Source organism: Mobula birostris, chromosome 14 (assembly GCF_030028105.1).
Source record: "Mobula birostris isolate sMobBir1 chromosome 14, sMobBir1.hap1, whole genome shotgun sequence".
NCBI lineage: Eukaryota > Metazoa > Chordata > Chondrichthyes > Myliobatiformes > Myliobatidae > Mobula > Mobula birostris.
This window is the reverse complement of record NC_092383.1, coordinates 73,171,056-73,184,268: the sequence shown is the minus strand read 5'-3', so window position 1 is coordinate 73,184,268 and position 13,213 is coordinate 73,171,056. Positions and strand designations below refer to the sequence as shown.

At 42.3% G+C, this 13,213-nt stretch overlaps 1 protein-coding gene across 3 annotated transcripts in view; it reads right to left on the bottom strand.

The window, feature by feature from the left end:
* LOC140209970 (striatin-interacting protein 1 homolog) overlaps window positions 1–12,231 on the bottom strand; it is a 66,995-nt gene extending 54,764 nt beyond the window's left edge. The window contains exons 1-4 of one of the 3 annotated variants that reach the window (XM_072278670.1): window positions 11,848–12,231; window positions 5,445–5,514; window positions 1,975–2,049; window positions 1,060–1,194 (exon numbers count right to left, since the gene is read on the bottom strand). In XM_072278670.1, the coding sequence (XP_072134771.1) occupies window positions 1,060–1,194; window positions 1,975–2,049; window positions 5,445–5,514; window positions 11,848–12,006 (439 nt within the window). In that variant the 5' untranslated portion in view covers window positions 12,007–12,231. The remainder of the gene's footprint in view (window positions 1–1,059; window positions 1,195–1,974; window positions 2,050–5,444; window positions 5,515–11,847) is intronic. The other 2 variants (XM_072278671.1, XM_072278672.1) reach the window with 2 other exon arrangements.
* Window positions 12,232–13,213: the final 982 nt, after the last annotated feature.

The window sequence follows — 13,213 nt, the reverse complement described above, 5'->3', positions numbered from 1 at the left end:
CAAATGGCGATGGACATGGACTTAATTTTAGAACAGAGTCAGCATTTCAGTCGTTCCCTGCCGTCAACCCTTCTTCCCTACAAGCAAATTTATGCTGAAAAACAAAATGCTGCCAAGCAAACAACCCTCACCACTTTCTTCAAATCGGTGTCATCTTCTGTTGCCGGCAGTTTTAAGAATTCTGTGAGTCTTCCTTCACCCCTTGCTGTGCTTGATATGATCCTGACGACCACAACCATCCACCTTATCCATGTAAAGCTGCCCGACACCACAACAACCACTCATCTCCCAGAGCGAACTCACCTGCCACTGTTGGTGAGTACTGTACACCCTAGGATGTTAACTTTCTATGATTTATTACATTGAGTATCAACTTAAGTTGATGAAATACAATACAAATGTTGTCTTGTGGTACTGCTTTTGTGTCATATTGATATGAAAATGTGAATAAATTACAGATAAAACATATTTAGGAAGCCCTCTGGAACGCATCCCTATTTTCTCCATTTAAATAATTATTCACATTATGCGATTTCACATTATGCGTCGACTTCGAGGAACGTACCCCCCGCATATAACTCGGATAGGGTGTATACGCCAGTCCTACTCTAATCAATTTTATCCACCCCACATTCTCTTATCAACCCAAATGTTATCCATTTTCCCTAATTCTCCAGTCTGCCGACCAATCCCTTATCCATTATATTCCAACACCATGAGCCTTTATTTTGCACAGTAATCTTTTAAGTGGCACTTATCAACTGCCTTTTAGAAATACAATAAAACTACTGGTTCTCCTTTATCCACCCTGTTAACTATATAACCAAAAGAACTGTTATAAATTTGCCAATTACAGAAAAATTTAATTGAAGGTTGAAGGACAATTTCAAACATTTCAAAGCATTAAGAGAAGCAGATGGAGCCAGGAGAGAGTATGTATGAAAATTAAAGCTAGGCCTTTGAGGAGTAACAAGTTGCTCTGGCCTGGAGTTCCAATTTTCACTCAAAACCCACAAACAAAAGTAGCTTTAACAAAGTCAGATCACTGGAAGATGTTACCTTGTGCCATATACAGAATGGCACGAGCCACTTTCAGTCTCTTCTCTCTGGCAGTTACCTCCAAGCCATCCAGTAATCGCATAGCATGAGCCTGATGCTCTGAGAAATCCACTTCTGTCCATTTCTTATCTTTCACTGCACAGCAAATCATTAACAGTGCATTTGTTATTCATCATCAGCAATGACAATAAGCAAGTCTGTCGGAGTAGTATATCATACGATCTCAAAAAAATTAAGCCCTATTTACAACTGTATTTATATATTCACAACTGCAGCAGGCACATGATGTAAGTAAGTTACTATCACTTAAAACCTGGTATTTTGTACGTTCGTGCCAAAAGTAGAAACAGTTCACACTGCTGACAAAATATCATAATGAATTGCACAATTTCAGAAAATGAATCTGAAATGGCACCAGAGAGACAAACTTTAACTCTTTAATTGAGTAAAAGTGAAGAGATTGTTTTTCCCAACTTCAACTTTGGCATTATAAGAATGCATTTTAGAATATATTTACAGGAAAGAAATAAAGTTATCTGATTTTGCTCTAAGAACAGTAAATATCCAGAGCAAGAATTTGGGAATAGTTGGACAGTGGAGTCCAGAGATGAGATAAAAGTAAACTGAAGTATAAGTGAAAAGGATCATGGACTGGAAAAAGGACTGGTATTAGGGAAGATTTTAACTCAAGATAAAAAAAAAGGTAGCAAATCCTCAACAGGAAACTTTAAATGTGAAATGGAATATAAACCAAATAAATTGCTGAATGGTAGTTCGGAAATAATGTCACTATTTGAGTAAAAGATTGCTACAACATAATACCAATGTATCAAGTCTGAGTAATTTAACAACAATTTTGACAACATAAACAGAGAGAGAAAAAGAATTATATATGAGCAAAAAGTTTGTCATTACCATGAGTCTTGAATTCATCCTCAAAGCATTTTCTATTCAGTTGAAGCTCAGGACCCTCTGTATAGCTGTACAATTCTAATAAAATAATATTAGAAATATTTTGGAGTGTTAACTAAGAATAGACTTTGTATCTCTACACCTTGTTAACTAAGAATTAAGTTGTACTTTGAAATCACGGAGACCCTTGTAGAGATATTTAGTTCATCATAAGTTACTAGTGTGGTTCTACAAGACTGGAATGGTTGATGTTTAATTGTTTAACGATAGAAAGGACCTTCTAAGAGATCTTGACTTCTGTTGTAGGGAACTGGAAGAAATCTACCATCTCTTGGTTAGTCAAGGTCTAATCAGGAATAGTCAGCACGGCTTTGTGCATGAGAGGTCATGGCTGACAAATCTGGTGAGAATTGTTTTGAAGAGGTAACTAAGAGGTTAGATGAAGGTAAGCCAGTAGATGTTGTCAATACGGACTTTAGTAAGGCCTTCAACAAGATACACATGAAAAGCTGATCTGGAAGGTTAGCACAATTGAGATTCAGGGAGAGCTAGCAAAGTGAATTCAGAAATGGGAAGCAGAGGATGACGGTAAAGGCCGATTCTCCGACTAGAGGCCTGTGACTACTGGGGAGCTCCAGGGCTCTGTGTTAAGACGTTAGTTATTCACAGTTATGTAAATAATTTGGAAATGAATGCACATGGAAAAATTAGCAAGTCTGCTGAGGATACTGAAATATCGTGACTAGTAAAGCAGGTTACAATGAATTACAAAGAGATCTTGATCAGCGTGGGAAATGGATGAGAAATGGCAAATGGATTTCAACTTGGATAAGTGCAAGTCATATCAGTATAGGTCTTATATGGTGATTAGCAAGTCAGTGATGAGTATTGGGGAACACAGGATCCTAGGAGTGCAGGTGCACAGTTCACTGAAAACAGCAGTGCAAATACACAGGATGGAGGTGGTGGTGTAAGGCCTGCTGGTCTTCATTAGTCAGGGAGTAAAGCTTAAAAGTAGGGTTATTAAGTTGCAGTTATAAGTCATTGGTGAAGTTACATTTGGATATTGTTTTGGTCACCCTGCTATAGAAGGACAATGTCAAGCTGGACAGGGGCAGAAGAGATCTACAAGGAAGTTGCATGGACTAGAGGGCCTGAATTAAAGGGAGAGATTAACCACCTGGATCTTTATTCCCTGGAGCGTAGCAGAATGAGGGGTGACCTCATTTAAGTTAATGAGATCATGAGGGTTATGGATAAGCCTCCATAATTTTTTTTAACCCCCAGGGATGGGTAGTCCAAAACTAGAGGGCACAGATATTAGATAAAAAGAGAAATTTAAAAGAGACCCAAGAGGTAACTTCTTTACAGGGGGTAGTGAACACGTGGAATGAGCTGCTACAGGAAGTGGTCAAGGTGAGTACAGTTGCAACATTTAAAAGACATTTTGATAGGTACATAGAGGGGACACTAGCAGGGAGGATAATATGGTGAGGACAGAACAGTTGGGCCAAAGGACCCGTCCCTGCTCAGTGATGTAATCAATTGTCAATCATATAAATTAAAATAGTTGCTGATGGAGCACAAGTGGCAGTGGGTGGAATGGCTTCTTTCCTGGACACTAATGCATTTCGTGAATCTAATCTAATCCACTTCACCTTTTCCGGCACATTATTCCCACCTTCACTCCCATTGTACTTCCCAAATCACTTCTGGGAAAAGGTATTGTTTGCTCCCATTTCTTTGTTTACACCTGATTTTGCCATTAATACGTGTCACTCAATCACCTTTCTTTGATTACCTATCCCGTCTTTTTGTACATAACCATTTCCTCATTGCAAGCTACACATTTCATACTTACTCTTTTATCCACACTCAGAACAAAATGGGAAGGGAGATGGATGAAGTGCACATGACAAGGAGAGGAAAGGAAGTTTGAGGATCATGTTCTCTAACTCCCGCAACCCAATGGAATCTGCTTGTGCGCAACTCCTTTCACTTCACACCATCTCTAGCCAAGATAAAGAAATAAACAATGCAAGCAGAATCTATTCTCTAACAACAGGAATTCTGCAGATGCTGGAAATTCAAGCGACACACATCAAAGTTGCTGGTGAACGCAGCAGGCCAGGCAGCATCTGTAGGAAGAGGCGCAGTCAACGTTTCAGGCCGAGACCCTTCGTCAGGACTAACTGAAGGAAGAGTGAGTAAGGGATTTGAAAGTTGGAGGGGGAGGGGGAGATCCAAAATGATAGAAGAAGACAGGAGGGGGTGAGATACAGCCAAGAGCTGGACAGGTGATAGGCAAAAGGGATACGAGAGGATCATGGGACAGGAGGTCCGGGAAGAAAGACAAGTGGGGGGGGGACCCAGAGGATGGGCAAGAGGTATATAGAGGGACAGAGGGAGAAAAAGGAGAGTGAGAGAAAGAATGTGTGCATAAAAATAAGTAACAGATGGGGTACAAGGGGGAGGTGGGGCCTTAGCGGAAGTTAGAGAAGTCGATGTTCATGCCATCAGGTTGGAGGCTACCCAGACGGAATATAAGGTGTTGTTCCTCCAACCTGAGTGTGGCTTCATCTTTACAGTAGAGGAGGCCGTGAATAGACATGTCAGAATGGGAATGGGATGTGGAATTAAAATGTGTGGCCACTGGGAGATCCTGCTTTCTTTGGCAGACAGAGCGTAGATGTTCAGCAAAGCGGTCTCCCAGTCTGCGTCGGGTCTCGCCAATATATAAAAGGCCACATCAGGAGCACCGGACGCAGTATATCACCCCAGTTGACTCACAGGTGAAGTGTTGCCTCACCTGGAAGGACTGTTTGGGGCCCTGAATGGTGGTAAGGGAGGAAGTGTAAGGGCATGTGTAGCACTTGTATTCTATTCTATTCTCTGTTCACGAGATTAGTCATAGAAAAGAACACCACAGAAACAGGTCCTTTGGCCCATCCGGTCTTTACTGACCTATTTAAACTGCCTACTTCCACTGACCTGCACTGGGACCATAGTCCTCCATATCCCTACCACCCATGTACCTAACTTCTCTTAAATGATGAAATTGAGCTTGCATGAACCACTTGCACTGGCAGCTCCTTCCACACCCTCATTACCCTCTGAGTGAAGAAGTTTCCCCTCATGAAGCCCTTAAGCTAGACTGACTAATAAAATATATATTTTTTAAAACTACACTTCCTGTCATTCCACTGTATGTCACCATGTCCAGCTGCAATGATGATGAGTCTGTAAATTTGTAATTTTCGAATGCCAAACAACTACTGCTACAAAATGATGGAAACGATTCTCCCAATTCTGAGATGTAAAGCTTGAAAGAGTCCACGAAGCTCAGAGCTGATGTCTCACTTATTGCTGCATTTATTTATCCATCAGGTCTCACATCTACCAATACCTCACTTTATTACATTTCATCTGAAAAAAAATTATTTTGTAGATTTTTCAAAATTTTCACTTTTTACCTGAAAGCTCAGCTGTCCATTTGTCACTGTCAGAATATTCAAACTCAAGGTCTGGTGACTCAGAAAAACCCTAGGATTTGAAAGAAAGAAATCAACAATCCAATTAACTATCAAAACAGACAGTCTACACAGGAAAATTCTACAATACAAATATAATATCAGAATTGAAACTATTGAAACAATTGTCCATAATTTATATAAATGCTTCAAGACTTCCAAATTTGCATATGATGTCAAATACCTAGTCAACATAAAGGACACTTTTTTTAAAAACTAATTTTTCATGATGTGCACATATCTGGCATAACCAGTGTTTAAACCTATCTCTGGACACCCTTGAGAAGTTAGAGGTAACCACCGCTTCTTAAACGGTTTGCCTTGTTTTTTTTTACACTGGTGTTAGTCTCAGTCAGTTTATGTGCAGCTTTTCATTAATTCTATAGTATTTATTGTTTTCCCTGCAAATGCGGCAAGAAAATGAATCTCAGGGTAGAATACGAAACATATACTTACTTCAATAATAAATTTACTGTGAACATTGAATTCAAATGCCAATTGAGCAGGATACTTTGTTCTGGATATTGTTGAGAGTTGCTGAAGTTGGTCTCATCTAGGCAATAGTCTATCTTGTGCCTTGTCTATAGTGAAAGTATCTTGTGGCATCAGAAAGTGAGTCATTTGCTGCTGGATACCCTGATCTTCTGGTCACAGTATTTATGTGGCTGATCAGGTTCAGCTTCTGATTGACTGCAGTACCCAAGATCTTAATGGCAGAGAAGTAATTGGATATGACTGAACACCAAGTGTACGTGTGTGGACCTACATATTGGAAATATTTATTCCCTTGCAGTTGTAGATATACCACTATCAAGCCATGCCTGATTGATACCCTATTTAGTTGTATCCAGTCATGGACATTTTTCATTTCCTGATGACTTCTGAGTGGAATTGTACACATCAGTGTACATCGTCCTTCCTACAGATTAAGATGATAAACAGCTCAAAGGACTTGGGATGAGAACACAAGCTTGAAGAACTCCTGCAGCAGAGCTCTGGGACTGGAAAGATTGATCCTCACCCCACCCCAGTAACTGTAACTATCTATGAAACAGATTAGTGTTTCCACCTCATGCCAAGGAAAAGATTTCTGACTGGCAGTCCGACCTTTGATACCACTTTACCAATTTCCAGCATTTTTTATCTCTTCACACCCCCCCCCCATGTTTGCAACATCCACACTTCTTTTAATTTTGAGAAGCTAGAGTCCATAGATGGGAAAACAGAGATCCCACATAAGTGACAGAAGCAGCACAGGATTAAACAAACAACTCCTGCACCACATCATCTTTGGAAGGGTCTGCATTCCCATGTTGATCTCATTGATCACCTCAGAAACCACAAAAACACAGGTGGGTCCTCAATTGTCAGAAGTGCATAACCAATGTACTGGTTATTATAGACCATAAGACATACGAACAGGATTAGGTTATTTGACTCATCGAATCTGCTCCACTACTTCAGCTCAGCTGATCCATTTTTCCTCTTAGCCCCAGTCATCTGCCTCCCCCACCCCACTGAATCCCTTCATGCCCTGACCAATCAAGAACATAGAAACATAGAAAATAGGTGCAGGAGTAGGCCATTTGGCCCTTCGATCCTGCGCCGCCATTCAGTATGATCATGGCTGATCATCCAATTCAGAACCCTGTACCAGCCTTCCCTCCATACTCAATGATCCCTTTAGCCACAAAGGCCATATCTAACTCCCTCTTAAATACAGCCAATGAACTGGCCTCAACTGTTTCCTGTGGCAGAGAATTCCACAGATTCACCACTCTCTGTGTGAAGAAGTTTTCCCTAATCTCGGTCTTAAAAGGCTTCTCCTTTATCCTCAAACTGTGACCCCCTCGTTCTGGACTTCTCCAACATCGGGAACAATCTTCCTGCACCTAGCCTGTCCAATCCCTTTAGGATTGTATACGTTTCAATAAGATCCCCCCTCAATCTTCTAAATTCCAACGAGTATAAGCCTAGTCGATCCAGTCTTTCATCATATGAAAGTCCTGCCATTCCAGGAATCAATCTGGTGAATCTTCTTTGCACTCCCTCTATGGCAAGGATGTCTTTCCTCAGATTAGGGGACCAAAACTGCACACAATACTCCAGGTGTGGTCTCACCAAGGCCTTGTACAACTGCAGTAGTACCTCCCTGCTCCTGTACTCGAATCCTCTTGCTATGCATGCCAGCATACCATTCGCCTTTTTCACCGCCTGCTGTACCTGCATGCCCACTTTCAATGACTGGTGTATAATGACACCCAGGTCTTGTTGCACCTCCCCTTTTCCTAATCGGCCACCATTCAAATAATAATGTTTTCCTGTTTTTGCCACCAAGGTGGATAACCTCACATTTATCCACATTAAATTGCATCTGCCATGAATTTGCCCACACACCTAACCTATCCAAATCACCCTGCATCACCTTAGCATCCTCCTCACAGCTAACACAGCCGCCCAGCTTCGTGTCATCCGCTAACTTAGAGATGCTGCATTTAATTCCCTCATCTAAGTCATTTATATTGTAAACAACTGGGGTCCCAGCACTGAGCCTTGCGGTACCCGACTAGTCACTGCCTGCCATTCTGAAAAGGTCCCGTTTATTCCCACTCTTTGCTTCCTGTCTGCCAACCAATTCTCTATCCACATCAATACCTTACCCCCAATACCGTGTGCGTTAAGTTTGCACACTAATCTCCTGAGCCTTTTGAAAATCCAAATATAGCACATCCACTGGTTCTCCCCTATCCACTCTACTAGTTACATCCTCAAAAAATTCTATGAGATTAGTCAGACATGATTCTCCTTTCACAAATCCATGCTGACTTTGTCCGATGATTTCACCGCTTTCCAAATGTGCTGTTGTCACATCTTTGATAACTGACTCCAGCAGTTTCCACACCACCGATGTTAGGCTAACCGGTCTATAATTCCCCGGTTTCTCTCTTCCTCCTTTTTTAAAAAGTGGGGTTACATTAGCCACCCTCCAATCCTCAGGAACTAGTCCAGAATCTAAAGAGTTTTGAAAAATTATCACTAATGCATCCACTATTTCTTGGGCTACTTCCTTTGGCACTCTGGGATGCAGAGCATCTGGCCCTGGGGATTTATCTGCCTTTAATCCCTTCAATTTACCTAACACTACTTCCCTACTAACATGTATTTCCCTCAGTTCCTCCATCTCACTGGACCCTCTGTCCCCTACTATTTCCAGAAGATTGTTTATGTCCTCCTTAGTGAAGATACAACCAAAGTAGTTATTCAGTTGGTCTGCCATGTCCTTGCTCTCCATAATCAATTCACCTGTTTCTGTCTGTAGGGGACCTACATTTGTCTTAACCAATCTTTTTCTTTTCACATATCTATAAAAGCTTTTACAGTCAGTTTTTATGTTTCCTGCCAGTTTTCTCTCATAATCTTTTTTCCCTTTCCTAATTAAGCCCTTTGTCCTCCTCTGCTGGACTCTGAATTTCTCCCAGTCCTCAGGTGAGCCACTTTTTCTGGCTAATTTGTATGCTTCTTCTTTGGAATTGATACTATCCCTAATTTCCCTTGTCAGCCACAGGTGCACTACTTTCCCTGATTTATTCTTTTGCCAAACTGGGATGAACAATTGTCGCAGTTCATCCATGCGATCTTTAAATGCTTGCCACTGCATATCCACCGTCAACCCTTTAAGTGTCATTTGCCAGTCTATCTTAGCTAATTCACATCTCATACCTTCAAAGTTACCCTTCTTTAAGTTCAGAACCTTTGTTTCTGAATTAACTATGTCACTCTCCATCTTAATGAAGAATTCCACCATATTATGGTCACTCTTACCCAAGGGGCCTCTCACGACAAGATTGCTAATTAACCCTTCCTCATTGCTCAATACCCAGTCTAGACTCGCCTGCTCTCTAGTTGGTTCCTCGACATGTTGGTTCAAAAAACCATCCCGCATACATTCCAAGAAATCCTCTTCCTCAGCACCCTTACCAATTTGGTTCACCCAATCTATATGTAGATTGAAGTCACCCATTATAACTGCTGTTCCTTTATTGCACACATTTCTAATTTCCTGTTTAATACCACCCCTAACCTCACTACTACTGTTAGGTGGCCTGCACACAACTCCCACCAGCATTTTCTGCCCCTTAGTGTTATGCAGCTCTACCCATTTCGATTCCACATCCTCCAGGCTAATGTCCTTCCTTTCTATTGCGTTAATCTCGTCTCTAACCAGCAATGCTACCCCACCTCCTTTCCGTCATGTCTATCCCTTCTGAATATTGAATATCCCTGAATGTTGAGCTCCCATCCTTGGTCACCCTGGAGCCATGTCTTTGTGATTCCAACTATATCATATTCATTAATAACAATCTGCACTTTTAATTCATCCACCTTGTTACGAATGCTCCATGCATTGACACACAAAGCCTTCAGGCTTGCTTTTACAACACTCTTAGCCCTGTTGAAAAGTGGCCCTTTTTGATTTTTGCCCTGGATTTGCCGGCCTGCCACTTTTACTTTTCACCTTACTACTTTTTGCTTCTACCCTCATTTTACACCCCTCTGTCTCTCTGCACTTGTTCCCATCCCCCTGTTTTGAACTAACCTCCTCTCTCCTAGTCTCTTTAATTTGATTCCCACCCCCCCAACCATTCTAGTTTAAAGTCACCTCAGTAGCCCTCGCAAATCTCCCCGCCAGGATATTGGTCCCCCTAGGATTCAAGTGTAACCCGTCCTTTTTGTACAGGTCACACCTGCACCAAAAGAGGTCCCAATGATCCAAAAACTTGAATCCCTGCCCCCTGCTCCAATCCCTGAGCCACACATTTATCCTCCACCTCATTGCATTCCCACTCTCACTGTCGCGTGGCACAGGCAGTAATCCCGAGATTACTACCTTTGCGGGCCTTTTTCTCAACTCCCTATATTCTCCTTTCAGGACCTCTTCCCTTTTCCTACCTATGTCATTGGTACCTATATGTACCACAACCTCTGGCTCCTCACCCTTCCACTTCAGGATATCTTGGATGCGATCAGAAATATCCCAGACCCTGGCACCAGGGAGGCAAGCTACCATCCGGGTCTCTGGACTGTGTCCACAGAACCTACCAACCTCTGCTTTAAATACTCACAAAGATTTGGCTTCCACAGCTGCCTGCGGCAATGAATTCCACAGATTCACCATTCTGGCTAAAGAAATTCCTCCTCATCTCCATTCTAAAAGGACACCTCTCTATTCTGAGGCTGTGACCTCTGGTCTTAGACTCTCCCAACATCGGAAACATCATCTTCACATCCACTGTATCAAGGCCTTTAACCATTCAACAAGTTTCAATTAGGTCACTCCTCATTTTTCTGACTTCAAGTGAATATAGGCCCAAAGCCATCAAACATTCTTCACATTCAATCCTGGAATCAATTTGTTGAACCTCCTTCGAACCCTCTCCAGTTTCAGCGCATCCTAAGATAAGGGGCTCAAAACTGCTCACAATATTTCAAGTGAGGCAACAGTGCTTTATAAAGTCTCAGCATTACACCCTTGCTTTTACATTCTAGTCCTCTTGAAATGAAGGCTAACACCGCATTTGGCTTTCTCACCACAGACTCAACTTGCAAATTAGCCTTTAAGGAATCCTGCAGAAAGACTCCCAAATCCCTTTGCACCAGCTTTTGTATTTCCTCTCCACTTAGAAAACAGTCGACACTTTCATTTCTTCTACCAAAGTGCATGACCATACACTTCCCAACACTATATTCCATCTGTCACTCATCTGCTTATTCTCCTAATCTGGCTAAATCCTTCTGTTGACTCTCTGTTTCTTCAAAACTCCCTGCACCTCCACTTATGAATAGTACACTCACTTACTGTACTGGTCTACATTATAGTAGACATAATGCAGAATTATTATTGTTGAGTGTTGCTGAAGTTGGTTTCATTTAGACAATAGCCTAATATTTGTAGAAAAATACGAGCCACGAACAAACTATAGCTAAAGAAAGCCAAAGAAAAAAGTTAGGGGGCTGAACGCTGAGTGACCGGGGAGAGGAGAGGTAAGGGGGTACAAGAATGTGGTGGTGAGACAGAATAGCATGGAAGTATAAAATATCAAACATTGCTAACAAATACCTGGAACAGCAAGACACCGAGGAAACCATTAACCGGGGCAGCTGTAGCAGGCAGGCTGATGTTGAGCCCACACCAACCCACACCCCGCCTCCCGCCTCCCACCTCCGATCTCTCCTCCCCATCATCAACACTTCCTCTATCCCCCACCACCCCCGCTCCTGATCTGCTCACCACCTCCCCTCCCTCTATAACTCTGCCCCGGGCCCATTGCCTGCTGACACTTCTCACCTCCGAATCTTTCCTCTGGTTCCTGAAAAACTCGCGACCTTTAGGCAAGGCCCTGGGTTTGCCAAAGCTGTTGTTAGCAGGGGGTGTGGTGGCAGTCACGGCTGTGGTACCTAATCCAGGTCCGGGCCCGACAGGCAACAGCCCGCCGCCCGTCTCCATCGCCGGCTACCCTCTTCTCGCGAGATCCGTAAAAACATACTGACGTCAATGTGACATCATCAAAACAATGGGGTAATTTCCCTTAGCGACATGGCCGTCCCGAACTCCAGCGTTACTTTCTCAATATGGACGGCCGGAAATTACTTCTTCGGCACCTAGCAAAGTAGCTTTGGAGCTTTTGGTTGAATGATTCGGTTTGGAGCAAAGGATTGAACCTGCTGTTGGGAGTTGCTCTCGAGCAGAAAGTGGGGGTGGTGAGATGGCAGGTTCTGACGGAGAAGACAGCGAACGGGAGGTGGTAAACAACAGGAATTCTGCAGATGCTGGAAATTCAAGCAACACATCAATGTTGCTGGTGAACGCAGCAACAGACCGTCTTCTCCTATCATTTTGGATCTCCTCCTCCCCCTCCCTCTCCAACTTTCAAATCCCTTACTCACTCTTCCTTCAGTTAGTCCTGACGAAGGGTCTCGGCCTGAAACGTCGACTGCACCTCTTCCTGGAGATGCTGCCTGGCCTGCTGCGTTCACCAGCAACATTGATGTGTGTTGAACGGGAGGTGGTATTGAGTGATCGGAGCTATATGGAGGACGACGAATGGCGGGTCTCTGGGAAACGGAAAAAACTAAAAGGCCGACTGAGAATTGCACATAGTGGCTTATCGTCCAGTAATGAAGGCAGTAGACAAGGTCTAAATTTTTTAAAAGTAAAGAGTTTAAGGTTTTGTTGAGTATTGAAGGTGGACCTGTTTCTTATGTCAATCTAATTAGACTAAGGATTAAAAAATTAGGAGGTACTGTATTGTGTAAAGATAGTAAGTAATATGAGAAAGTTTGGGGGTTAAAATATGGGAGGAAGGAAAGTAACACCAAGGAATTAAATTGAATGACAGTGGCTTTGGGAAGTAATCACTGGAGTGCCTCTAGATGTATCCATGGACTAAGTTAAAAATAATTTAGTCGGGGGAAAAGTCGTGGATGCTAAACGTTTAAAAGGACTTTGTGGTGGAGTAAGAACAGATAGCTTATTGGTATTGATTACGTTTGATGGGAAAAATAAGTTGCCAGCTAGAGTTAATTTAAGTTACTGTGGTGCTAAAAGTTTGTGAACCCTGTAGAATTTTCTCTATTTCTGCATAAATATGACCTAAAATGTGATTAGATCTTCATGAAGGTACTAAAACTAGATAAAGAGAACCCAATTAAAT